The 20,216-nt window shown below is 59.1% G+C and overlaps 3 protein-coding genes across 4 annotated transcripts in view; 1 reads left to right on the top strand and 2 right to left on the bottom strand.

The window, feature by feature from the left end:
* ELMO2 (engulfment and cell motility 2) overlaps positions 1–6,551 on the bottom strand; it is a 49,568-nt gene extending 43,017 nt beyond the window's left edge. Inside the window, exon 1 of the mRNA XM_079979173.1 lies at positions 6,544–6,551. The gene's annotated coding sequence lies outside the window, so the exon portion shown is untranslated. The remainder of the gene's footprint in view (positions 1–6,543) is intronic.
* On the top strand, positions 1,248–11,592 carry CCNDBP1 (cyclin D1 binding protein 1). 2 transcript variants are annotated; one of them, XM_079979811.1, is made up of 11 exons: positions 1,248–1,359; positions 1,447–1,506; positions 1,617–1,696; positions 7,084–7,165; positions 7,860–7,956; positions 8,122–8,195; positions 8,326–8,402; positions 9,811–10,064; positions 10,333–10,393; positions 11,042–11,088; positions 11,312–11,592. In XM_079979811.1, exons 1-11 carry the CDS (start codon positions 1,281–1,283, stop codon positions 11,418–11,420), a joined length of 1,020 nt encoding a protein of 339 aa, XP_079835937.1. In that variant the 5' UTR covers positions 1,248–1,280; the 3' UTR covers positions 11,421–11,592. The 2 variants fall into 2 exon arrangements, with proteins under 2 accessions (XP_079835937.1, XP_079835938.1); XM_079979812.1 differs by lacking the exon at positions 1,447–1,506.
* Positions 11,593–11,640: 48 nt separating this feature from the next.
* On the bottom strand, positions 11,641–20,183 carry LOC307218022 (protein 4.2-like). Its single transcript, XM_079980180.1, is given in 13 exon segments — positions 11,641–11,886; positions 11,888–12,103; positions 13,500–13,663; positions 14,468–14,800; positions 14,976–15,218; positions 15,594–15,697; positions 15,809–15,947; positions 16,254–16,431; positions 17,187–17,309; positions 17,530–17,648; positions 17,785–18,018; positions 19,038–19,226; positions 20,027–20,183. Coding segments are annotated over 13 exon segments (2,295 nt in total). The 5' UTR covers positions 20,037–20,183; the 3' UTR covers positions 11,641–11,643.
* Between the last annotated feature and the right edge of the window lie 33 nt (positions 20,184–20,216).

The following is a 20,216-nucleotide window of genomic DNA, read 5'->3' as shown; positions in this document are numbered from 1 at the left end:
AGTTTCCAGATCCCCGAGTCAAGTCAAATACACCCCTTTGTCTTGATGGGGCTTCATCCCACTGTGGGGCAGGTAGGCATTGTGACTGAGATGGTTATCTGTCTGACATTCTTGGGGCAGCATATCACCAGTCATGACTCCTGCGGATGTGACTGTACATCTCGGGGATTATGGTGGGCTCTCTCACCCTTCCCCTAATACCTCACTTCCCTGGGTCCTAAATACCATTGGAACTGAGAAGATTGATGAAGCGAGTGATTTCTTGTGAATGTCTAAATATTTCCTGTTGTACACAGAAACATTTATCCGTGAATTGCTACATTTGGCATTGACACTTCCTCTGTTGGAGACCTAGAGCTCGGCAGGGAGTCGCGGGCTCCTGAGCTGAGCTCCCCTTGCAGAGATGTTGCTGTTCTTTTCTCTTGACGCGAGGGGTGAAAGGCAGGAAAATCCCTGTGTGTGAGTGAATGGCTTGGGGATGCGCAGCGGAGACTCTCTTATCTTTGCCTGGTGGTGTGGAGAGGCAAGGCTCGTGGGGGGGGGGGGTCTCACCCCCTTCCAATTTCCCGGGAACAACGTGGTGCACCATCCTGATAATAAGGCCGGGCAGCCTGGCAAGACTTCCGCGTGCACGGAAGGGTAGAGCTGGGAGGGACCCCCCGCCCGCGCATCTGCAGCGCCGGGATCCCAAGGAAAGAGCCGCGGAGCCGGAGTCGCCTCGGCCGGGCGCACGTGGAGGCGACTGCGCATGCGCCCCTCCCCTCCCGCAACTGCCTCGGCGAAGAGACTTCCGGAAGTGGAGCCGCTCGGCGTCGAGGGTTGCGGTGGCGAGGCTTCTTCACCCACAGCTCCGGTTCCCTGCCGCGGGAACCGGAGGAGCCGCCATGTGCGGGGCAGGAGCGAGGGGTCGCACGGAAGGCAGCCCGGCAGCCGCTTCCAGGAAAGGCCGGCTTGGCTCCATCGCGCGGCTCATGGAGAACATTCATTTATTAATATTATTATCATTATACATACATGCATGCATGCATACATACCCCCAGCCACTCTGGGCGGCTTCCAACAAAATATAAAAAATACAGTAAACCCTCAGACATTCCAAACTTCCCTGACTTTTCAGAGCGCGGGGATGCGAGGCTGGGGCGCGGGGCGAGGCGGCCAGGATCAAGCCTGAACCCGGGCGCCCGGGTTCCAGCCGTGGGGCAGCTCGGCCCGTGGCCTGGCGGGCGCTGGGGAGCCGGAAGTGCGGCGCCCGCTCCTCTTGGGCGCGGCCTGCTGGGGCGATGGCGGCGTCTCCCGGGTCTCCGGCGGCGCTGCGTCGGGTGCGGGAGGCCCTGAGCGCGGCGCTGGGCGAGCTGCGAGGTGGGGCGCGGCCTCCGGGGCGGGCGGGCGGCGGGGGCGGGGCTTGGCGGCGCTCTGCACGCGCTCAGAGGCACGTTTCTCTTGCAGGCGGCGAGAGCCGAGCGGGCGCCGGAGGCTTCGAGGCCGGGCGCTTCTGGGAGGCCCTCGGTAGGTGCCGCCTTCGCGGAGACCCCCCCCCGGGATGGGCTGCCCCCTTGGCCGGTGGGGGGCCTTCCCCCTCGACCCCCCCCCGCTCACCCTCCTGCCCTTCTCCGCAGAGGAAGCCTTCCAGGCCGCCTCGCAGGAAGCCACCAAGCTGAGCCTGGCCTTCTCGAGACCCCCGCCGCCTTCCCTCCAGGTGGGTGAGGGGCCTTCCCGGAGGAGCCCCTGTCCCTCTTGCCCCCTCCCATCCTGGGCATTGCCCACGCGGCTTATTTCCTGCAATGTTTTTCTGCGGGGGGGGGAGGGTTCAGTGACATCGGAAGGGGGTGCGGTGGGTGCAGGCCGCCCCGGGTGTCATCACTGAGGGGGGTGTAACAAAATGGCATGGGGCTAGGGGAGTCTGAATTAACCTGACAGTTAAAAATGCCACAGGGAATATATAATGATGATGATGCCGAACAGAACAACACTCTATACTCCTGGAATCAATCAAGAGCAAAGGTGTGGGGGGAGAGAGGGGCACTGGGTGCCACACTGTGGGGCCTGCAGCATGCCCAAGCCATGTGTCTCTCCTGGGGGTGACTTGGGGGCTTAGGCACCTGCAGGCTCCACACTGCCCCAAACGGCAGCTGAGGGGCGGGGGTGGCCAGGCTCCATGCAGCGGCCCTGCCCCAGCTCACCCCACCCAGTGGGTGGCTTGCCCTGCCCCCGGGCAGAGGGCACAGCCAACGCTCCAGGCACCTGAGCAGCTGGCGAGGCCGCTTGGGGGGGGGGGTCCTTCTCTCATTTAATCCATTCTTTGCTTTAATTTCACAGGCTTCCAATAATTCTCCCTCAATGCTCCCAGATCTCTCCTCTCCCCCCCCCACCTAGTTGTCTGAGCCCAGGGCCTTTTTTGCGGGGTGGGGGTGGGGGGAGCTGCCGGTGGCAGATGACCCATTCTGAAGCTGACCGGACATGGGTTAGAGCTCAATGTCGAGCCTACCAAGTGGCGGTAGCGACGGCGAAGACTTTCTTCACCGCCTCTATTGCATCTGCAGAAAACAGCAGCAGGAGACTTTTTCAGGTGGTCCGCAATTTAGCGGAACCACCTGCTACATTGGGGCCCAGTACCGGCCACATGAACTCCTGCAGTTTTTTGCAGATAAAGTCACTCAGATTCGGGAAGAGGTAGACGCCACCGTGGGAGCAGTGCCGGGGCGGGAGAGTGCTAGAGTCCTGTCTAGTCAAATTGCGTGGGATCAATTCCAATCTGTTACCTCCGAGGATGTGGACAGGCTGCTTGGACGAGTGAAAGCAACCACCTGTCTCTTGGATCCTTGCCCATCCTGGCTTATAAAAACTAGCCGGGAAGGGCTGGGCGATGGGCTTCGTGGGGTGGTGAATGCTTCCCTCCATGAGGGAGCCTTCCCAGACCCTTTGAAAGAGGCGGTTATTAAATCGTTTCTTAAAAAACCATCTTTAGATGCGGCCACGATGGCCAACTATCGCCCAGTCTCAAATCTTCCATTCTTGGGCAAGGTGATTGAGCGAGTTGTTGCTGAACAACTCCAGGCACGCCTGGAAGAAGCGGACCATTTGGATCCCTTCCAGTCAGGATTCAGGCCTCATCACGGGACTGAAACTGCCTTGGTCGCACTGGTTGATGATCTCTGTTGGGCTAGGGACAAAGGTGAGAGCTGTTTCCTAGTTCTGATGGATCTCTCAGCTGCCTTTGACACTATCGACCATAACATCCTTCTGGACCGTCTTGAGGGGCTGGGAGCTCCTCCTTCCTCCTGGGCCGTGTTCAGAAAGTGGTGGTGGGGGATGATAATAATAATAATAATAATAATAATAATTTATTATTTATACCCCGCCCATCTGGCTGGGCCTCCCCAGCCACTCTGGGCGGCTTCCATAGAAAGCAAAAATACAATAAAATATCACACGTTAAAAACTTCCCTGAACAGGGCTGCCTTAAGATGTCTTCTGAATGTCAGGTAGTTGTTAATCGCTTTGACATCTGCTGGAAGGGCGTTCCACAGGGCGGGCGCCACTACCGAGAAGGCCCTCTGCCTGGTTCCCTGTAGCTTTACTTCTCGCAGTGAGGGAACCGCCAGAAGGCCCTCGGCGCTAGACCTCAGCGTCCGGGCAGAATGATGGGGGTGGAGACGCTCCTTCAGGTATACTGGACCGAGGCCGTTTAGGGCTTTAAAGGTCAGCACCAACACTTTGAATTGTGCTCGGAAACGTACTGGGAGCCAATGTAGGTCTTTCAAGACCGGTGTTATATGGTCTCGGCGGCCGCTCCCAGTCACCAGTCTAGCTGCCGCATTCTGGATTAGTTGTAGTTTCCGAGTCACCTTCAAAGGTAGCCCCACGTAGAGTGCATTGCAGTAGTCCAAGCGGGAGATAACCAGAGCATGCACCACTCTGGCGAGACAGTCCACAGGCAGATAGGGTCTCAGCCTACGTACCAGATGGAGCTGGTAAACAGCTGCCCTGGACACAGATTTGATCTGTGCCTCCATGGACAGCTGTGAGTCCAAAATGACTCCCAGGCTGCGCACCTGGTCCTTCAGGGGCACAGTTACCCCATTCAGGACCAGGGAATTCTCCACACCTGCCCGCCTCCTGTCCCCCAAAAACAGCACTTCTGTCTTGTCAGGATTCAACCTCAATCTGTTAGCCGCCATCCATCCTCCAACCGCCTCCAGACACTCACACAGGACCTCCACCGCCTTCACTGGTTCTGATTTAAAGGAGAGGTAGAGCTGGGTATCATCCGCATACTGATGAACACCCAGCCCAAACCTCCTGATGATCTCTCCCAGTGGCTGCATGTAAATGTTGAAAAGCATGGGGGAGAGGACAGAACCCTGAGGCACCCCACAAGTGAGAGCCCAGGGGTCTGAACACTCATCCCCCACCACCACTTTCTGAACACGGCCCAGGAGGAAGGAGCGGAACCACTGTATGACAGTGCCCCTAGCTCCCAGCCCCTCAAGACGGTCCAGAAGGATGTTATGGTCGATGGTATCAAACGCCGCTGAGAGATCCAGCAGAACTAGGAAACAGCTCTCACCTTTGTCCCTAGCCCGCCGAAGATCATCAACCAGTGCGACCAAGGCAGTTTCAGTCCCATGATGAGGCCTGAATCCCGACTGGAAGGGATCCAAATGGTCCGCTTCTTCCAGGCGTGCCTGGAGTTGTTCGGCCACCGCTCGCTCAATCACCTTGCCCAAGAATGGAAGATTTGAAACTGGGCGATAGTTGGCCATCGTGGCCGCATCTAAAGATGGTTTTTTAAGAAGCGGTTTAATAACCGCCTCTTTCAGCGGGTCTGGGAAGGCTCCCTCACGGAGGGAAGCATTCACCACCCCACGAAGCCCATCGCCCAGTCCTTCCCGGCTAGCTTTTATAAGCCAGGATGGGCAAGGATCCAGGAGACAGGTGGTTGGCTTCACTCGTCCAAGCAGCCTGTCCACATCCTCGGAGGTAACAGATTGGAATTGATCCCACTCAACTTGACTAGACAGAACTCTAGCACTCTCCCGCCCCGGCCCCGCTCCCACGGTGGAGTCTACTTCTTCCCGAATCTGAGCGATTTTATCTGCAAAAAACTTTGCAAAATCATTGCAGGAGAACATGTGGCCCGTACTGGGCCCCGATGTTGCAGGTGGTTCCACTAAATTGTGAACCACCTGAAAAAGTCTCCTGCTGCTGTTTTCTGCAGATGCAATAGAGGCGGTGAAGAAATTCTTCTTCGCCGTCGCTATCGCCACTTGGTAGGCTCGACGTTGAGCTCTAACCTGTGTCCGGTCAGATTCGGAATGAGTTATCCGCCACCGGCGCTCTAGCCGTCTCAACGATTGTTTCATTGCCCTCAGATCCGTGGAAAACCACGGGGCTGTCCGGGCTCCATGCAATCGGAGAGGGCGCTTCGGAGCCAAACAGTCAATAGCCCTGGTTAACTCCACATTCCAGCGGGCCACCAGGGAATCGGCTGAAAGGCCATCAACATGGGATAAAGCATCCCCTACCACTCTCTGGAAACCATTTGGATCCATTAAGTGGCGGGGGCGGACCATCCGAATTGGTCCCACCTCCCTGCAGAGGGGATGGGTCGCAGAGAAGTCCAGTTGCACCAGGAAGTGATCTGACCATGGCACTTCTTTCGTTTCGCTTTTACTTAGTGTCAGATCACCAACATCCATAGAGGTAAACACCAGGTCCAAGGCATGTCCGCGACTATGGGTTGGGCCAGACTTATTCAGGGACAGCCCCATGGAGGCCATGCTTTCCACGAAGTCCCGAGCAGCCCCTTGTAAGGTCGTGTCGGCATGGATGTTAAAATCCCCTAGGACGACCAAGCTAGGTGTCTCCAGGAGAACATCCGCCACGACCTGAAGCAGCTCGGGCAGGGAATCCTTGGTGCAGCGGGGATGAGTGTTCACACCCCTGGGCTTTCACTTGTGGGGTGCCTCAGGGTTCTGTCCTCTCCCCCATGCTTTTCAACATCTACATGCAGCCGCTGGGAGAGATCATCAGGGGGTTTGGGCTGGGTGTTCATCAGTATGCGGATGATACCCAGCTCTACCTCTCTTTTAAATCAGAACCAATGAAGGCGGTGAAGGTCCTGTGTGAGTGTCTGGAGGTGGTTGGAGGATGGATGGCGGCTAACAGATTGAGATTGAATCCTGACAAGACAGAAGTACTGTTTCTGGGGGACAGGAGGCGGGCAGGTGTGGAGGATTCCCTGGTCCTGAATGGGGTAACTGTGCCCCTGAAGGACCAGGTGCGCAGCCTGGGAGTCATTTTGGACTCACAGCTGTCCATGGAGGCACAGGTTAAATCTGTGTCCAGGGCAGCTGTCTACCAGCTCCATCTGGTACGCAGGATGAGACCCTACCTGCCCGCGAACTGTCTCGCCAGAGTGGTGCATGCTCTGGTTATCTCCCGCTTGGACTACTGCAATGCGCTCTACATGGGGCTATCTTTGAAGGTGACCCGGAAACTACAACTAATCCAGAACACAGCAGCCAGACTGGTGACTGGGAGCGGCTGCCGAGACCACATAACACCGGTCTTGAAAGACCTACATTGGCTCCCAGTACGTTTCCAAGCACAATTCAAAGTGTTGGTGCTGACCTTTAAAGCCCTAAACGGCCTCGGTCCAGTATACCTGAAGGAGCGTCTCCACCCCCATCGTTCTACCCGGACACTGAGGTCCAGCACCGAGGGCTTTCTGGCGGTTCCCTCACTGCGAGAAGCCAAGTTACAGGGAACCAGGCAGAGGGCCTTCTCGGTAGTGGCACCTTCCCTGTGGAATGCCCTCCCATCAGATGTCAAAGAGAACAACAACTACCAGACTTTTAGAAGACATCTGAAGGCAGCCCTGTTTAGGGAAGCTTTTAATGTTTGATGTATCACAGTATTTTAATATTCTTTTGGAAGCCGCCCAGAGTGGCTGGGGAAACCCACCCAGATGGGCTGGGTATAAATAATAAATTATTATTATTACGATTATTATTATTATTATTATTATTATTATTATTATTATTATGAGCCAGGTAACCTTTGGGTGCTGTCCCCTTGCAGGAGCAGGAGAGCCTGGCGGAAGGGGTGCACAGCGCTGTCCTGGCAGCCGCCTCCGTGTATTACCAGCTCCCCAAGGGCCAAGGTGAGCAAGATGGGGCCCCACGAGGCAGGGACAAGGGGGTTCTCTGGGGGGGGCAGCGTGTGAGGAGCAGGCCAGGGGGCAGGCACTAGGTTGGGCTCCTGCACCTTTTGCTGGCGAGAAAAGAAGAATCCGAGAATTGTAGTGTTGGAAGGGGCTCCCAATAGCAGGGGAGGCGTCTTCGCTTCTCTGAAGGGCTGCCCCATGTAAGAGGAAGCCGGCTGGTTTTCTCCGGCTCTGGAGAGCAGGACCCAAAGCAGTGGGTTCAGTTTACAAGAAAGGAGATTCCGACTCAGCATTCAGAAGACCTTTCTGGCAGGAACAGCTGTTGGGCAGTGGAGCCGTCTCCCATAGAATCGTAGAGTTGGAAGGGACCCTGAGGGTCATCCAGTCCAACCCCTGCAGCTGTCCCTTACGGGGATCGAACCTGCCACCTCGGCCTTATCAGCACCAGGTAGCTGAGCTATCCAGCTCAGACTCGCCTTCCTTGGAGGCTTTGAAGCAGAGATGGATGTCGCGGGTCCTGTAGCTGAGATTCCTGCATTGCGGGGGGTTGGACTGGATGACCCTCAAGGTCCCTTCCAACCAGAAGCCTGAGATTCTATACGAGGTCTTGGGGGGGGGCTGCCTGCAGTCTCTGTGCGTGAGTGCCAAGGAGGCAGGGCAGCGGTGATGGGGCTCTCCTTGCCCCCTGCAGGGACCACCCTGCGCAGAGCAGTGCGCGATGCCACGGTGCAGGTGGTGGAGGGGATGATTCAGCTGATCGAGGTCATCCTTCGGACCCCCCTGCAGAGGTGAGCTGCTGCTTCCCGCCCTCACCTTCCCAGGGAATGCTGGGGGGAGGCAGGAGGTGTGGGACGTCTCTCCCCAGAGAGTGGGGCACCCACCTCTGCCGCCCCCCTGGGCCTTGCCACAAAAGTGGAGGCCCCCTCCTGACGCTTCTCCGCTCTCCCTTGCAGCCTCTCGCAGGAGCAGCTGGTCTCCACGGGAGGCGTCTGGGAGGCCTGCAGCCGAGTTTTCAGGATGCCTCGAGGTGAGTCAGAGGTCACCCCAGGGCAGCCGGGGGGCAGCCTGGGGGCAGGGCGAGGGACGCCACCCTGGGCGCTGCCATTGCTGCTTCCCCTTCTTGCCTTGCTCCTCCTCCCTTTCTTCTCTCCCCACAGATAACCAGGCGGCTGTGACCCTGGCCATTACCCAGGCTCTGGGGATTGTCAGTGACGCACTGGAGGAGATGAAGCAGGTGTGCAGGGAGGGGGGCTGCCGGGGGGGGGCTGTCCGCCGGCTTCGCTTGCAAGAGAGCAGGGGGTATCACCATCCCTATTCTGCAACTGGAAAGCCTCTAAGTTTGAAGCATCAGACCAATGGGTTTAAGCACAACATATAGGTATCCTGAAATTGCATTTGCCTTTTCAGACGCTGCGTCACACGGTGGGCTCAGGTCAGAATGCAGATTGCCGGAATGTAAAGTCTTCTGACATTGGGGTTGGGGGTGTTTGTTCAGGGGGAGTAAATGGGCTCATGTCTTTCACAAAAGCCATATTAACCCTTGATGGAGCACCTCATTCTTTCCTGTTACTGGGCCTAGATAGTAAAATCTGCCTGTTTCTTAATTTTTAGTTTGGCAAAAGGCCAAGCCCCCCCCCATAATGCAGCCTGCTCAGCCCATACTTAATCCTGGCACTGCCCCCCCCCCCCCCGGATGTGCCGATCTCCCCTCTGCCTCTTCTGCTGTGTGGCTTCTGGAGCAGATAAGGGCATTTGGCCGCCCCACACAGGCTAAAGGCAGCCTCTCCGGATAAGGGCTCCTTCCTTGCCTGGGCTGCCCTGATAGAGCCCCCACCCCTGGGCTTTGCCCCTCTGCTCTGGGCTCTTAATAGCTTATGCAGCCGCCATTAAAAACTGGCTTGGCTTTCCTGTAAATCTGTTCTACTGAGATATGAAGGGTTGTCAGAGGGAGACTTTGGCCTAATAGAGGTTTGGGGGTTTTTTACATTTCATTAATTGACAAAATAAACCAAAGATAAGGAGCATACAGAAATACTCAGCAAGTTGAAAGCAACATGAGGTTGGGCGTTAGCACTGAACTTGTTATTCCAGAATAACAGGTTTATGGGAGAAAGGGGTAAACTGCTTTATATGTGTTATTTTATAATAACTTGGCTTGGTCATAGCTACTACAGTCCAAATTTTCTCAACCCATTCAGATACAGAAGGAGATATATAATAGCTAAAAGTTGGGGGGGGGAGCATAATTAAGCAGCAGGTACAAGGTGTAACACCGTTCCTTGATCTAGTAGGGTTTTGACTGGATTCCCTCTTGCGCTGCACACCTGGGAGTCCCCAGATGCACTGTGGTTGCCTCCACCTCCCCCCACTTCCCTTAGCGCCCCCTCCCCCCGCCTGCATTGGGAGCTGCCAGGCAGCATTGCAGGGGGCTGGACTAGATGACACCTGGAGTCCCTTCCAACTCCACAATCCTATCAGTCTTATTTCCTCCCTCCTTGCTTGTAATGCCCGACTGAGGAGGTTAGCAACTTGGTGGCCCCCCTGGTATTCCCTCTCCCATGACTGGGACAGTGGATGCCCACCCCCTTCCTTGCCTGGGGGGGGCGGGATGAGAGTGTGACTGGCATGTCCCTTTCGCTCAGGCGCAGACTGAAGGGGGAGACCCATACAGTGATGTGCTGGAGGACGAGGACTTGGGTTCGCGGGCAAACAGGGACACTTACTGGTCGGCGGCTGACCGGCAGCTGCTTGGCCCCTGCCTGGGGCTGGTGAAGGCCGCCAAGATTTGCCTGAAGAGGGTCCAGGGGGCCGTCAGAGGCCGTGGAAGGACCGACAAGGCTGAGCAGCTGGCGCAGTTAGACGACCTGGCCGACATTGCAGGAGACATCAGCCCCAGGTGAGGCAGCCGGGGGAGCCTTGCGGGGATTGCTGTGGCCTAGGGGGTGGGCCAGGGCAGCAAGACCAGTCCCAATGCCCTTCCTGCAGGGTTGCTCCACTCTGTCCTTGGAAAGGCCCCCCCCCCCCAAGAGGGTATCATGAGCCTGAGGAAGGGGCACCCGGGAGCCTTGCAGCCGAGTCCAGTGCATGCTCTGCTCCCTCAGGCTGCCTCGCTTTTGGGTTGGGGGCTCCCCTGACCTTTACTCCCTTCCTGTTTTATTCTGCAGTGTGGACGAGTTGGTGCTGAGCACCTACCCCCCTGTGAACCAGCTGGCTCTGCGGCTGAATGTGAGTTGCCCATTTGGGACGATGAAGCTTTTTAGGGGAAGCCTCTGGTCCTCTGCAGCTTTTGGGAGATCCTATTTCCCCACTTCAGCCCCTGAGGGTGGGGGACCTGGGACCCCCAAGATGGCCTGCGGGAGAGAAGACTGTGCGAGCGGAGAGTTGCCCCTGGGGCTGAGGGGGCCTCTCCTGCCCCCTGGAGAAGGGGGTGCTTGATGCCCCGTGGCAGATTGCCCTTCCCTTCCTCCTCTACCAAGCTGGCCTCCCCTTCCCTTCTCTGCCCCCAGCAAAGGGGCAGCCGTGGTCTCTTTTGCGCAGAAATGGAGGAAGCTGCCGCTGAACCAAGGAGTGCCCACGCTGTCTGGCAAGGGAGTCTCTGTGGTTTGAGGCCAGAGGGCCTCTTCCTCCTCCCTGAGTTGGGACAGCCCTTCCCTCTGTTCAGGGGTGAAAGGTCAAGGCTGTGTCCGAGGGGCCGTACGGTGCCAGCCAGGGAGTGCCAAAGGGAGAAGCCCTTTTAAGAAAACCTCGCACTTGCCTGCCGGACTTGTGGCCAGCGGACGAGAAACCACCTGCTCCTGTTGCACTGTGGTTTTCCTAGAAAAGATGAAATGCGAGGAGCGGCGGCTCTGGGCTTGACCTCTTGTTTCTTTCTAGGCTGCAAAGTTGGTGTCTGTGCTAAAGAAGATGTTGGAACTGACCAGGTGAGCAGGGCAGCCTCTCCTCTGTCTCTGCCGCTTCCGCCTGGGGGGGTGGGCAGAGGGGCACAGCTGGCACAGCTGGTGGGGAAACGGTTTCCGTCTTAAAGACATAGCCAGCCTTTTGCTGCAGCACAATCGCCCTCGATGCTGGGACTGGGGGCCTTGTCAGGGTGGCCCCCCATCGCTCACCTGCATCTCTCTCTTTCCCTCTCTCCTCCCTCCCCAGCGCCAGCTTTGTCTGCCCTCCGTCGGAAGAGAACTGGGTGCAGTTCCTGGCCGGGGCAGTTGACCACAACATGGACAAAATCAAAGAGCTCACCCAAGGGCTCCTTTGATGGGACCCCCTGTGCGAGGGGTGCTGGACCCATGGGTGCCTTCTGTGGCTGCCTGCAGAAGAGGGAGGAGGCAGGACTCCTGCGGGACCCCGTAGCTGCTGCCCCTGTGCTCTGGGGTGGGCAATAAAGTCCCCCCTGTGCTTGTGCTGGCCAGGCGCCTGCACTAGAGAAAGTCTTGTGTGCTCCTGATCATTTATAGTGCCTCACCCATGCACCTGGGGCTTCACAAAGCACCGGAGGAAGCCAGGTCTCTGCCCCAAGGAGACTGCAGGCCGAGACGTAACGCAGGGGAAGGCGGGAGCCGCACAGGCGCCGCTTGTCCTTTGGCTCTACCTGCTACACAGCAGTGCAAGAGAGCAGCCAGCTTGCTTTGGGGACAGGGGAGCTGCTGCTTTTGGAAAGAGCTCCCCCACAGCCCCCCTTCTGCTGGCACTGGGCTGGTGAAGAAGGAGCCACGGTCTGAGGGGTGTCACTCCAAGTGCATTTAATGGTAATGTGGGGGAGGGGGTCCTGTTGCTTTGGAGAAGCTCTAAGCTGCTGCCCCCACCTGGATGGTCCTGCAGGCCTTGAGGGGCTGGAGCAGGGGGCTCTCTACATGCACTGTCAGCCTCCGGGGCCCCGCCTGGGTCGGTGTGAAGGGGATCCTCAGCGCTGTGCTGCTGCCAGCTGGGATGTCTCCAAGCCTGAAAAGAGGAGGAGCAGAGGGGGCTGTTAGGGGCAGAAGGGGGTCGCCAGCTCTCCTGGGGAGGGGCAGCTCAGGAGGAGGATGGAGCAAGCTTGTTTTCTCCTGCTCCAGATGGATTCACGGAATCAGAATGGTAGACTGGCAAGGGGCACCAAGGGGCATCTCGGGCAGGACTCACTCAAGTTCCAAGAAAGGAGATTCCATGTCAACACCAGGAAGAACTTTGGACGGGAGGACCTGTTTGATGGTGGAAGGGACTCCCTGGGGAGGTGGGGGACTCTCCTTCCTGGGAGGTTTCTGAGCAGAGGCTGGATGGCCAGCTGTCAGGGATGCTTGAGCTGAGATTTCTGCATTGCAGGGGGCTGGACTAGATGGCCCTCAGGGTCCCTTCCAACTCTACAATTCAATGATTCTAAGAGCAGCTGCTCACCTCCTCCCCCAAGCCTATAAACACCATCCTGCTGTCTGTTTTCAGAGGTGCCAAGCAGATGAATCCAGCTGGCACCTCAGCAGAGAGCCCTTCCCCCTCAATCCTGGCAAATGTGGGGCTGGGCTGGCACAGTCCCACCCCCCACTTGCTCTGATCCAGCCGTGGGGAGTGTGTGCCTTTGCCTTCACCTGGAATGCCAGGGAGCCTTCTCTCCTTCATGGAGAGGGCTTGAACCCCCCACCCCAAAGAAAGCCACCTTGTCCCGTAGCGCCCTTCACCTGTAGCTCCTGGTCTTGTGGATGAGCCCCCATCCCGACACGGAGACGAGGCAGCCTGGGAGGGGCTCCGGGAGGGGGTTGTGGAGCTGGACCTCTGCTTGGGTGGCCTGGAACTGGGCTGTGCGCTCAGGGACCTGAGAAAGCAGGACAATGGCAGCACAGGGACTGGGGGGTCTGGGGGGCAGGGGTGGGCTGAAGCCATAGACCCACTGGGCTTGCTAATGGGGAGGGGGCAGGGCTCTACCCAGCCTGCTTTGCTGTGGCACCCCAAGTCTGAAGAAACAAGGACCTCCTACTCCCCTTGAAGGGCTCACGGTCAGGAAAGGGGGACTGGGGGCTCACCCCCTCAAAACAGGCATTGGAGGAGGCCTTTCTTGAGATACTGTGGTGCAACAGCTAGAGTTGCTCCAGGACCTGGAAGAGACCAGGGTTCAAAGGCCTACTCAGCTATGAAGCTCTCTGGGTGACCTTGGGCCAATCACTGTTCCTCAGCCGAACCTACCTCACAGGGCAGTTGTGCAGTGGGGAGGAGGAACCCTGTGTTCCACCGTGAGCTGCTGGAGGGGGGGATTTGAAAGTAGTTGATTTTTCTCTGCTCTGCCTTCAGGTGTTAGTGGGGCTCAGCTGTGTCTGTGCAGTTAGCTGCAGAAAGTGGGGGGGGGGGTTTGCTCTGGCCTCTCACTGACCTGGATGTTGAGTCCGGGGGCACAGAAGCGGATTTCCTGCCAGGCCAGGTGGTTGCTATGGGAGGCCGTGTCTCTCAGCAGCGCCGTCAGCTTCAGCAAGAGGGAGTTGTTGTGCAGGGCTGGGCCATATTCTGCATAAGGCAGCGTGGTGCTCAGGGCTTCCTCTGGAAAACAAGGCAGAGGGGCTCAGGGAGATTCACAGAGGGCACCCAAGGACTTGTCCATCACAGGCTGTGATGCCTCTGCAAGGAACCGGGCATGCTTGGACTAGATGGGAGGGGTGTTTGCAGGATGCATCCTCCTCCTGAGCCAGACCAATGGCCCATCTAGCCCTACAGGGTCAGCACTGGCTGCAGGGCACTTTCTCTACCCAGAGGTGCCAAAGGGGCTAGATGCCCCTTTGGACCCCTTCCAACTTTGGTTCTCTGTGTAGGAGAGTAGCAGCCAATCTTAAGAAAAGCCTCTTCTTTCTAGTTAGCATGAGAAGGGGTTAAGACCACAGAGCTGTTTTGCTGATAGGCAGAGACTCAGACCATAGAAATACATTTGATAAGAGAGGGCTCTGTGTGATGTCACTTCCCCTCATCTCTCTTCCTTTGACCAGCCAAGAGGGCAGACATGCCCTTTATCTGCTCCAGCTCAGGCAGATGCCAGAAGCTGATTACAGTATACTGTAAACGGAAGTATTTTGCTTGCATAGCTTTTGCTGCAACTGTTGAGGTTAACCAATGCAGGATTTTCAGTAAATTCTATTTTTAAACTTACCGTACTTCCCAGGCTGTTCCCTGATTCTTTGTTAAATCAGGGTAAGAAAGGGAGAGCCAGCTTACTTCATAGTTGGATTTAGCCTAATTCCTGTGCTTTTAACTTTGCTGCCAAGGATGGGATTTTGAGAAACCGTTCAGCCCACACATATGGGCGCCTAAAGGGATAAATTGCAATCAGCAAATCCTCCCCAGCAAGCTTACCGTGCCCGCTGGGGAGAGTGAAGTGATACTCCTCCTTCCAAAACTGCGCCAGGGCCTTGCCATCATACTGCAGTGGCTGGGCACCCAGAACCAGTGACAGCCTCTTCTCCTCCCCGGTCCGGTTCTCCACCAACACGGAGACTGGGGCGTCTTGCCCCAGCGGCCAGGAGCTCTTAGCCTGGATGTGGGCAGAGAGGAGAGGTTCTGTGTCGTCTTCCTGGGCCGGAGGGGCGAGTGGAGGCTGAGGGGGGCTGCTGTCCCCCTCAATCTGGTCCTGGAGCCGCTCCTGTTCACGAGAGACCTTGTTCAGCACAGCCCTCTCTGCAGCAGACCCTGCAAAAAACCCAGAAGCCATTTCCACTTTGCTCCTCAGGGAAGCAGGGGATAAATTTCTTCCTTGACTGGCTGAGAATGGGGGGGGGGGGGGTTTCAGAGATGCTGCCAGATTTGGAACCCACCCCAGGGTGAGGGGCCAAGCAGAAAGCAAGAGCTCACCTGCCCCACTTACCTTCCGGGTGCTTGTAGTGGTGTGTGAGGTCCTCGCACCGGTCGCTGCCCACTGCCTTGGTGCTGAGGTTGTTGCCCACGAACTTCGTGGAGGAAAAGGCACGCTGGAAGTCCCCGTTGTCCTGCTGCACCCAGGCAGCGCAGGTGGCATTGGTGGCTGCGAAGAAGGTGGCGACGTCGTAGCGCAGGTCTAGATGGCCTTCCTTGATGGCCCGGACAGGGGCTGGCCCGCAAAACGAGGAGCCTGTGGAGAGGCAGGGGAGGACGACAATTGGGGTAGGGGTGCCCCCTGTGGCCCAAGGGTACCCCTGCTTTAGCCCCCCTCTGGCTTGTGGAGCCGGAGGCGAGGGGGCTACACAGTGTGGCTAAAAGGGCAAGCTAGTCAGAATCACGGAAGAACTGTAGAGGGGAAAGGTACCCCAGTGGTCATCTAGTCCAACCCCCTGCAATGCAATGATCCCACCTAACGAATCCCTGACAGATGGCCTCTCTCCCATCCCTCACCCCCTTCTAGGTGGAAGCTGCTCCCCCATCCCGGTCTCTCCAGATTGTGGCTGGGGGTCGATGCCAGTGTCCCGCCCCTTCTCCCTTGAGCCTCCTACCGGCCCGTGGGACCTACCGCTGCCCTCTTCCTGAGGCGTGGCATCCACGGCTTGCCATCCGTCGTAGCCGGAGGGCAGATCCCGACGGGCCATCCAGCACTCGTTCCAGGCGTGGAAAGGCCTGTGGGAGACCGGGAGGGAATGTCTTAGGGGTGGCGGCGTCGCAGGAGACCCTGAAGCCCGTCCGTCTCCCCACCAACTTTTCCCCCACTCCAGTAATACGGCGCCTCACCAGACGGCAGCCTCGGAGAGGCCGGGGATCAGGGCGGCGCTCTCGTCGAAGTATTCGTCCACGCGCAGGCGGCCGGCCGTGTCTTGGGCGGAGGCGAAGCTGGTGACCACGCGGGTGGGGATGCCCAGGCTCCGCAGCACTGCAGAGAGAGAGGCAGCGGGAGCTGGGCGGCGAGGTGGCTCCTGAGGGAAGGGACCCCCAGGGCCATCCAGGCCAACCCCCATCCGTGCAGGAATCACAACCCTTTAGGCATTAGGGAAGGGCAGGTTCGCCCACGCCCCCTTAGGAGGGCGACATTTCCACCGGCTCCCTCGACACTAAACCCCTTTCCGCAGGAGGGGGTCCAGTCCCTCAGAGCTAGCAGAGTAGGCGTGGGGGGGCAACCATCTCAGGCAGTAGGGGCCCCTTCCTCGCCTGGGGCCCATCCCTGAACAGGACCCTCTACCTGTGCACAGGACCCCCGCGAAGACCCAGCACTGCCCGTAGCGGACAGGCTGCCCTCGCGCTGCCAGCCACCGGCGCAGGATGGGGGCGCTGCCCGGCCACTGGAAAGGGGACGTCCCGTCGCTGTAGTCCCCGGTCCAGCCACCCTCCAGGATCGCTTGGTGCGTCTTGCTGTTCAGCTGGAGGGGGGTGAGGAGAGAAAAGTGAGCAGCACCAGGAGAAAGGAGGCCTGTCCACCCCCCCACCCCCCACCCCCGCAACAATATAGAGTTAGAAGAGATTGTGGGAATTCACAGTCGAAATAATGTTGCAGGTATGAAAGCGTTAAGACTCAAGAGTTTCTCCTGCCTCAGAACTCTTCTCTTTTCCGCGCTGCTTCCGAGGCAGCCAGACATTTACTGAGACGTCCTTTTTAACTATGCAGTTTGCAAGGAGCATTTTCCTGGTCTTCTTTTTGTTACTGTTGCTGCTGGAGCGGAACGCAAGACTTTGTGTACGTAAATGCCGTTTTCACGCTTGGTCTACAGTCTGCTGTGTTATTCTTTTCATTAAGAGGGAAAAGGGAGAAGTCCAGTGCCCCCCCAGCCTGGATGAATGGCAGGAAGGCTACACAGCCGAGTCCCGAAGTTTCCACTTTAGTGCTGCAAAGGATGGGGTTTTGAACTCTGCTAACTAATTGTTTTAACTTTAAACGTTCTGCTCACACATGTGAGTAATAGCGAGGATAAATTGTAAAATATATCCGACCCGCTGCCTATAAAAAAATATCCAGCCAGACCCCCAAGGGTCATCGATGGCAGCTAAATGCACCCCGTGGCCAGCAGGGGGCGCGAGCGGCCCGGCCCGGCCCCGAGGGTTCCTGAGCATGTGCAGCTGCTTCCACTAAGCCGGCAGGGTCTGCGGGCGACTCTGCCTCCTGCTGCTGCCCACCTACCATGGAGCTGACCAGGCGGCAGACGTGGAGAGGGTCGCTGCGCTGGGCGCAGGGCGCGTCCTGCAACCAGAAGAGGCCGATGGCCGGCAGGGCCAGGCTGAGGTCCACGATGTCCTCTTCGAACTGAAAAGGGAGGCGGAGAATTGAAGGCTGGAGGATGGGGGGAGCCCCACTCGCGTCCCCCGACCACCCCGACCCCTCCGCTCCGCGCGCGCCTTCCGCAGCAGTAAGGAGCAGCCCCGCAGGTGGCCGGAGCGACGGGGCGGCCACCTCCCTGCACCTGGCCCAAACCGGCCAGGCGCAGCCGACCCCTGGGCTGAGGTGGGATGGGTCTCTCGCTCACCTGGCCGTAGTCCCAGGGCTGCTGCTGGGGCGCCTCCTCCAGCCCCCAGTAAACGGTGCCCTCCTCATTGCACACGTATTCCTGGCGCTGCGCCTCGTTGGGCAGGAAGACGCTGTCCTCTGCGGGAGACGGGCCATCAGGGGGGCAGCATCACAGCCTGCGCCGCCCCCTCCCCGCAGCAGACCTTCCGACCCCACCCACTGCCCTCTTGGCTCCGGCATCCTGGCGTCTTGCCTCCGCGGCCCGGCCACCTACCTCGGCACCAGGGGTTGAAGAGGAGCGTGAAGGTGCCCAGCGGGCGCGGAGCCCCTCGGCCGTGCTGCAGCAGGAGGGAGTATCGGCCGATGGCGGCGTCGGCGGGCGAGGTCACGGTCAGCGTCCAAGAGAGGCTCTCGGGGGCGTCCACGAAAGCCTCCCAGCCGCTCTGGCGGCCCCGGCGGGAGATGGGGAAGCGCACCAGGGACCCGTCCTCCTGGGATGGCCGCTGCCCTGCAGCCAGAAACGCGAGATGAACAAAAGGGGACGCAAGGCAGCGAGGGGCGGGGGACAGGTCTGCTGGGGGGGCTGGCTGGAGAAAGGAACGGGGGCGCAGGTAGGCAAGAGAGGGGCCACGAGGCCCTGCGGGGGTCTTTGAGCTCTCCTCGACTGTCCTGTCAGACCCCCCTGGAGGGTTGGGGGGCGAGCCTCCCCAGGGCCAAATTCAGGGCTTCATTCAGGGCAAACTGACTTTAACGGGGGTGTTAAAACATCTTGTGCAAACATATGACACACCTCCCAGATGTTTTAGGAGACGGTGCTACACAATTACTTTTCTCCATTCCTTCCGAGAAGGGCATTCTAGTTGCGGGCGGGGGGGAGGCGTTAGCTGCTTTGCAAGCAGAAGGTCCCGGGTTCAAATCCTGACAGCATCTCCAGAGACCTCCCCTCCCCCCACCCGCTGAACGCGCTGGAGGATCGCTGGCAAGCAGTCTAAAAAGTCCTAAGCGAGGTGGCCCAGGGCCTTGACCTCATAATCGTCGCGTTGGAAGCGACCCGAGAGTCATCTAGTCCAACCCGCTGCAATGCCCGAGCTCCAGCTTCCTGAAAACGGGTCCGTGGGCGCGTCCTCCTTGTCCCCGCTGCGGGCGAAGGTGCAAGTCCCACCCCTCGTGTGCCCAGCAAAGCGGACCCACTTTACAGGACCGCCGAAATAATTGAGAAAATTAATGGGACGCTCTCAGTTGTTGACCCGCCTTACTCTTTTGGAGGGCAGAGGTGTTGGAATTCCCTCCCGGCGCCGCGCAAACTTAGCTACCGCTCCTTTTCTCCCCTGTGATGCTTAACTCCCCCCTCCCCCTCTGCTCTGCAACTGCAGACGGTGCGTCTCCTGGTGGGCTCCCGCAGCTTCTGCCAGCCGGCAACCACCCCCCTCCCAGCCGGAGGAGCGCGAGAGGCGCGCCGGGGCTCCTGGTGCGGCGGGGCCGTCGGGGAGCCGCGGGTCTTCGGCCTCCGGCTCTTCCGCAGCTTACCCGTCTGGGCGACCAGGCAGGTCTTGCGCAGATACCTCCGGGGGGCTCCGGGCAGCGGCTCTCGGAAGTGGAGGGTGAGCGCAAAGGGCTGCCCGCGCCGCACCACCAGGCGCTCGGTGCTGACGGCCGCCGTGCGGTGCGCCGCGTTGTTCCTCGACGGCTGCAAGTCGCATCGCGACACCTGCAGGGCTGCGGGGCGGGAGGAGAGCAGGCGATGAGGGGGCAGGCGGCACGCAGGGCGGGGTGCGGGGTCGCTTCCGCTCCGCCTCCCGCTCTTCTGGCAAATGAACGGGGGCGCAGGTAGGCAAGAGAGGGGCCACGAGGCCCTGCGGGGGTCTTTGAGCTCTCCTCGATATGGGCCAGAGAGGCCGGCGTCTGGACAGTAGTGACTGACCGCCAGACTGCGGCAGCCAGGAATGTCCCTCTCTCCCCTGAAAGACGCTTAGGGGGCTGCTCACGACCCCTGAGAAGTGGGACTCTGCTGAGGGTGCTGAGGTCTGTTTGGAATGGCGGGGAGATGCCATGTTTCAAAAGTGCGCGGGAGGGGGGTCCTGCCTGACGCCGCTGGGTGTGACAGAGCAACGCACACGCCGCACCTGAGAACGGGGCTGGTCCCCGAACTCCTCCTGGTCACTGAGGTTGCTGCCCAAAGCTCTGCGCCTGCTCTTGGCTGCAGAAGAGTCCTTTCGACCAGGCTGCGCTCGTCAGCCCCCTCCGACCTACCTGCTCTTTTGGCTCCCCTCCCACTCCCCCCGCTTTAGCCGGGCCTAAACGCCCCCCACCTTGAGACGCATCCAGCTTGCACCCAGAACCCTCGCCCCGCTTCGTGGCTCCCTGCTTGCCTCCTCCCTACAAGGCCAGGGGCTCCCGCCCGCCTGAGCAGCCTCCGTTGCTCCGGGCTGTGATGCTGCGCCGAGGAGCCTAGCAGACCCCTCTGGGATGGCACCGGGTTTGGACCGCTTGGCAGTGCCCAGGGAGTCCCCGCTCACCTTGGCCCATGGCGCTTTGCGGGCCGCGGGCTCTTTCCCTTCCTCCTCTTGCCTCGGGCTGGCTGCGGGAGGGCGGGCGGGCGGACGGTCGGGGCCGAGGATGGCGAGGCTGCCTCTGCCGGGCCCGTCGGGTGGGGCCCCCCTCGCCTCTCGCGGGCTCCTTATCAGCCTGGCGTCACCTGCCGCCCTT

Source organism: Podarcis cretensis (assembly GCF_951804945.1).
Source record: "Podarcis cretensis genome assembly, chromosome: 6".
Lineage (NCBI taxonomy): Eukaryota > Metazoa > Chordata > Lepidosauria > Squamata > Lacertidae > Podarcis > Podarcis cretensis.
This window is presented reverse-complemented; position numbering and strand designations above follow the sequence as displayed.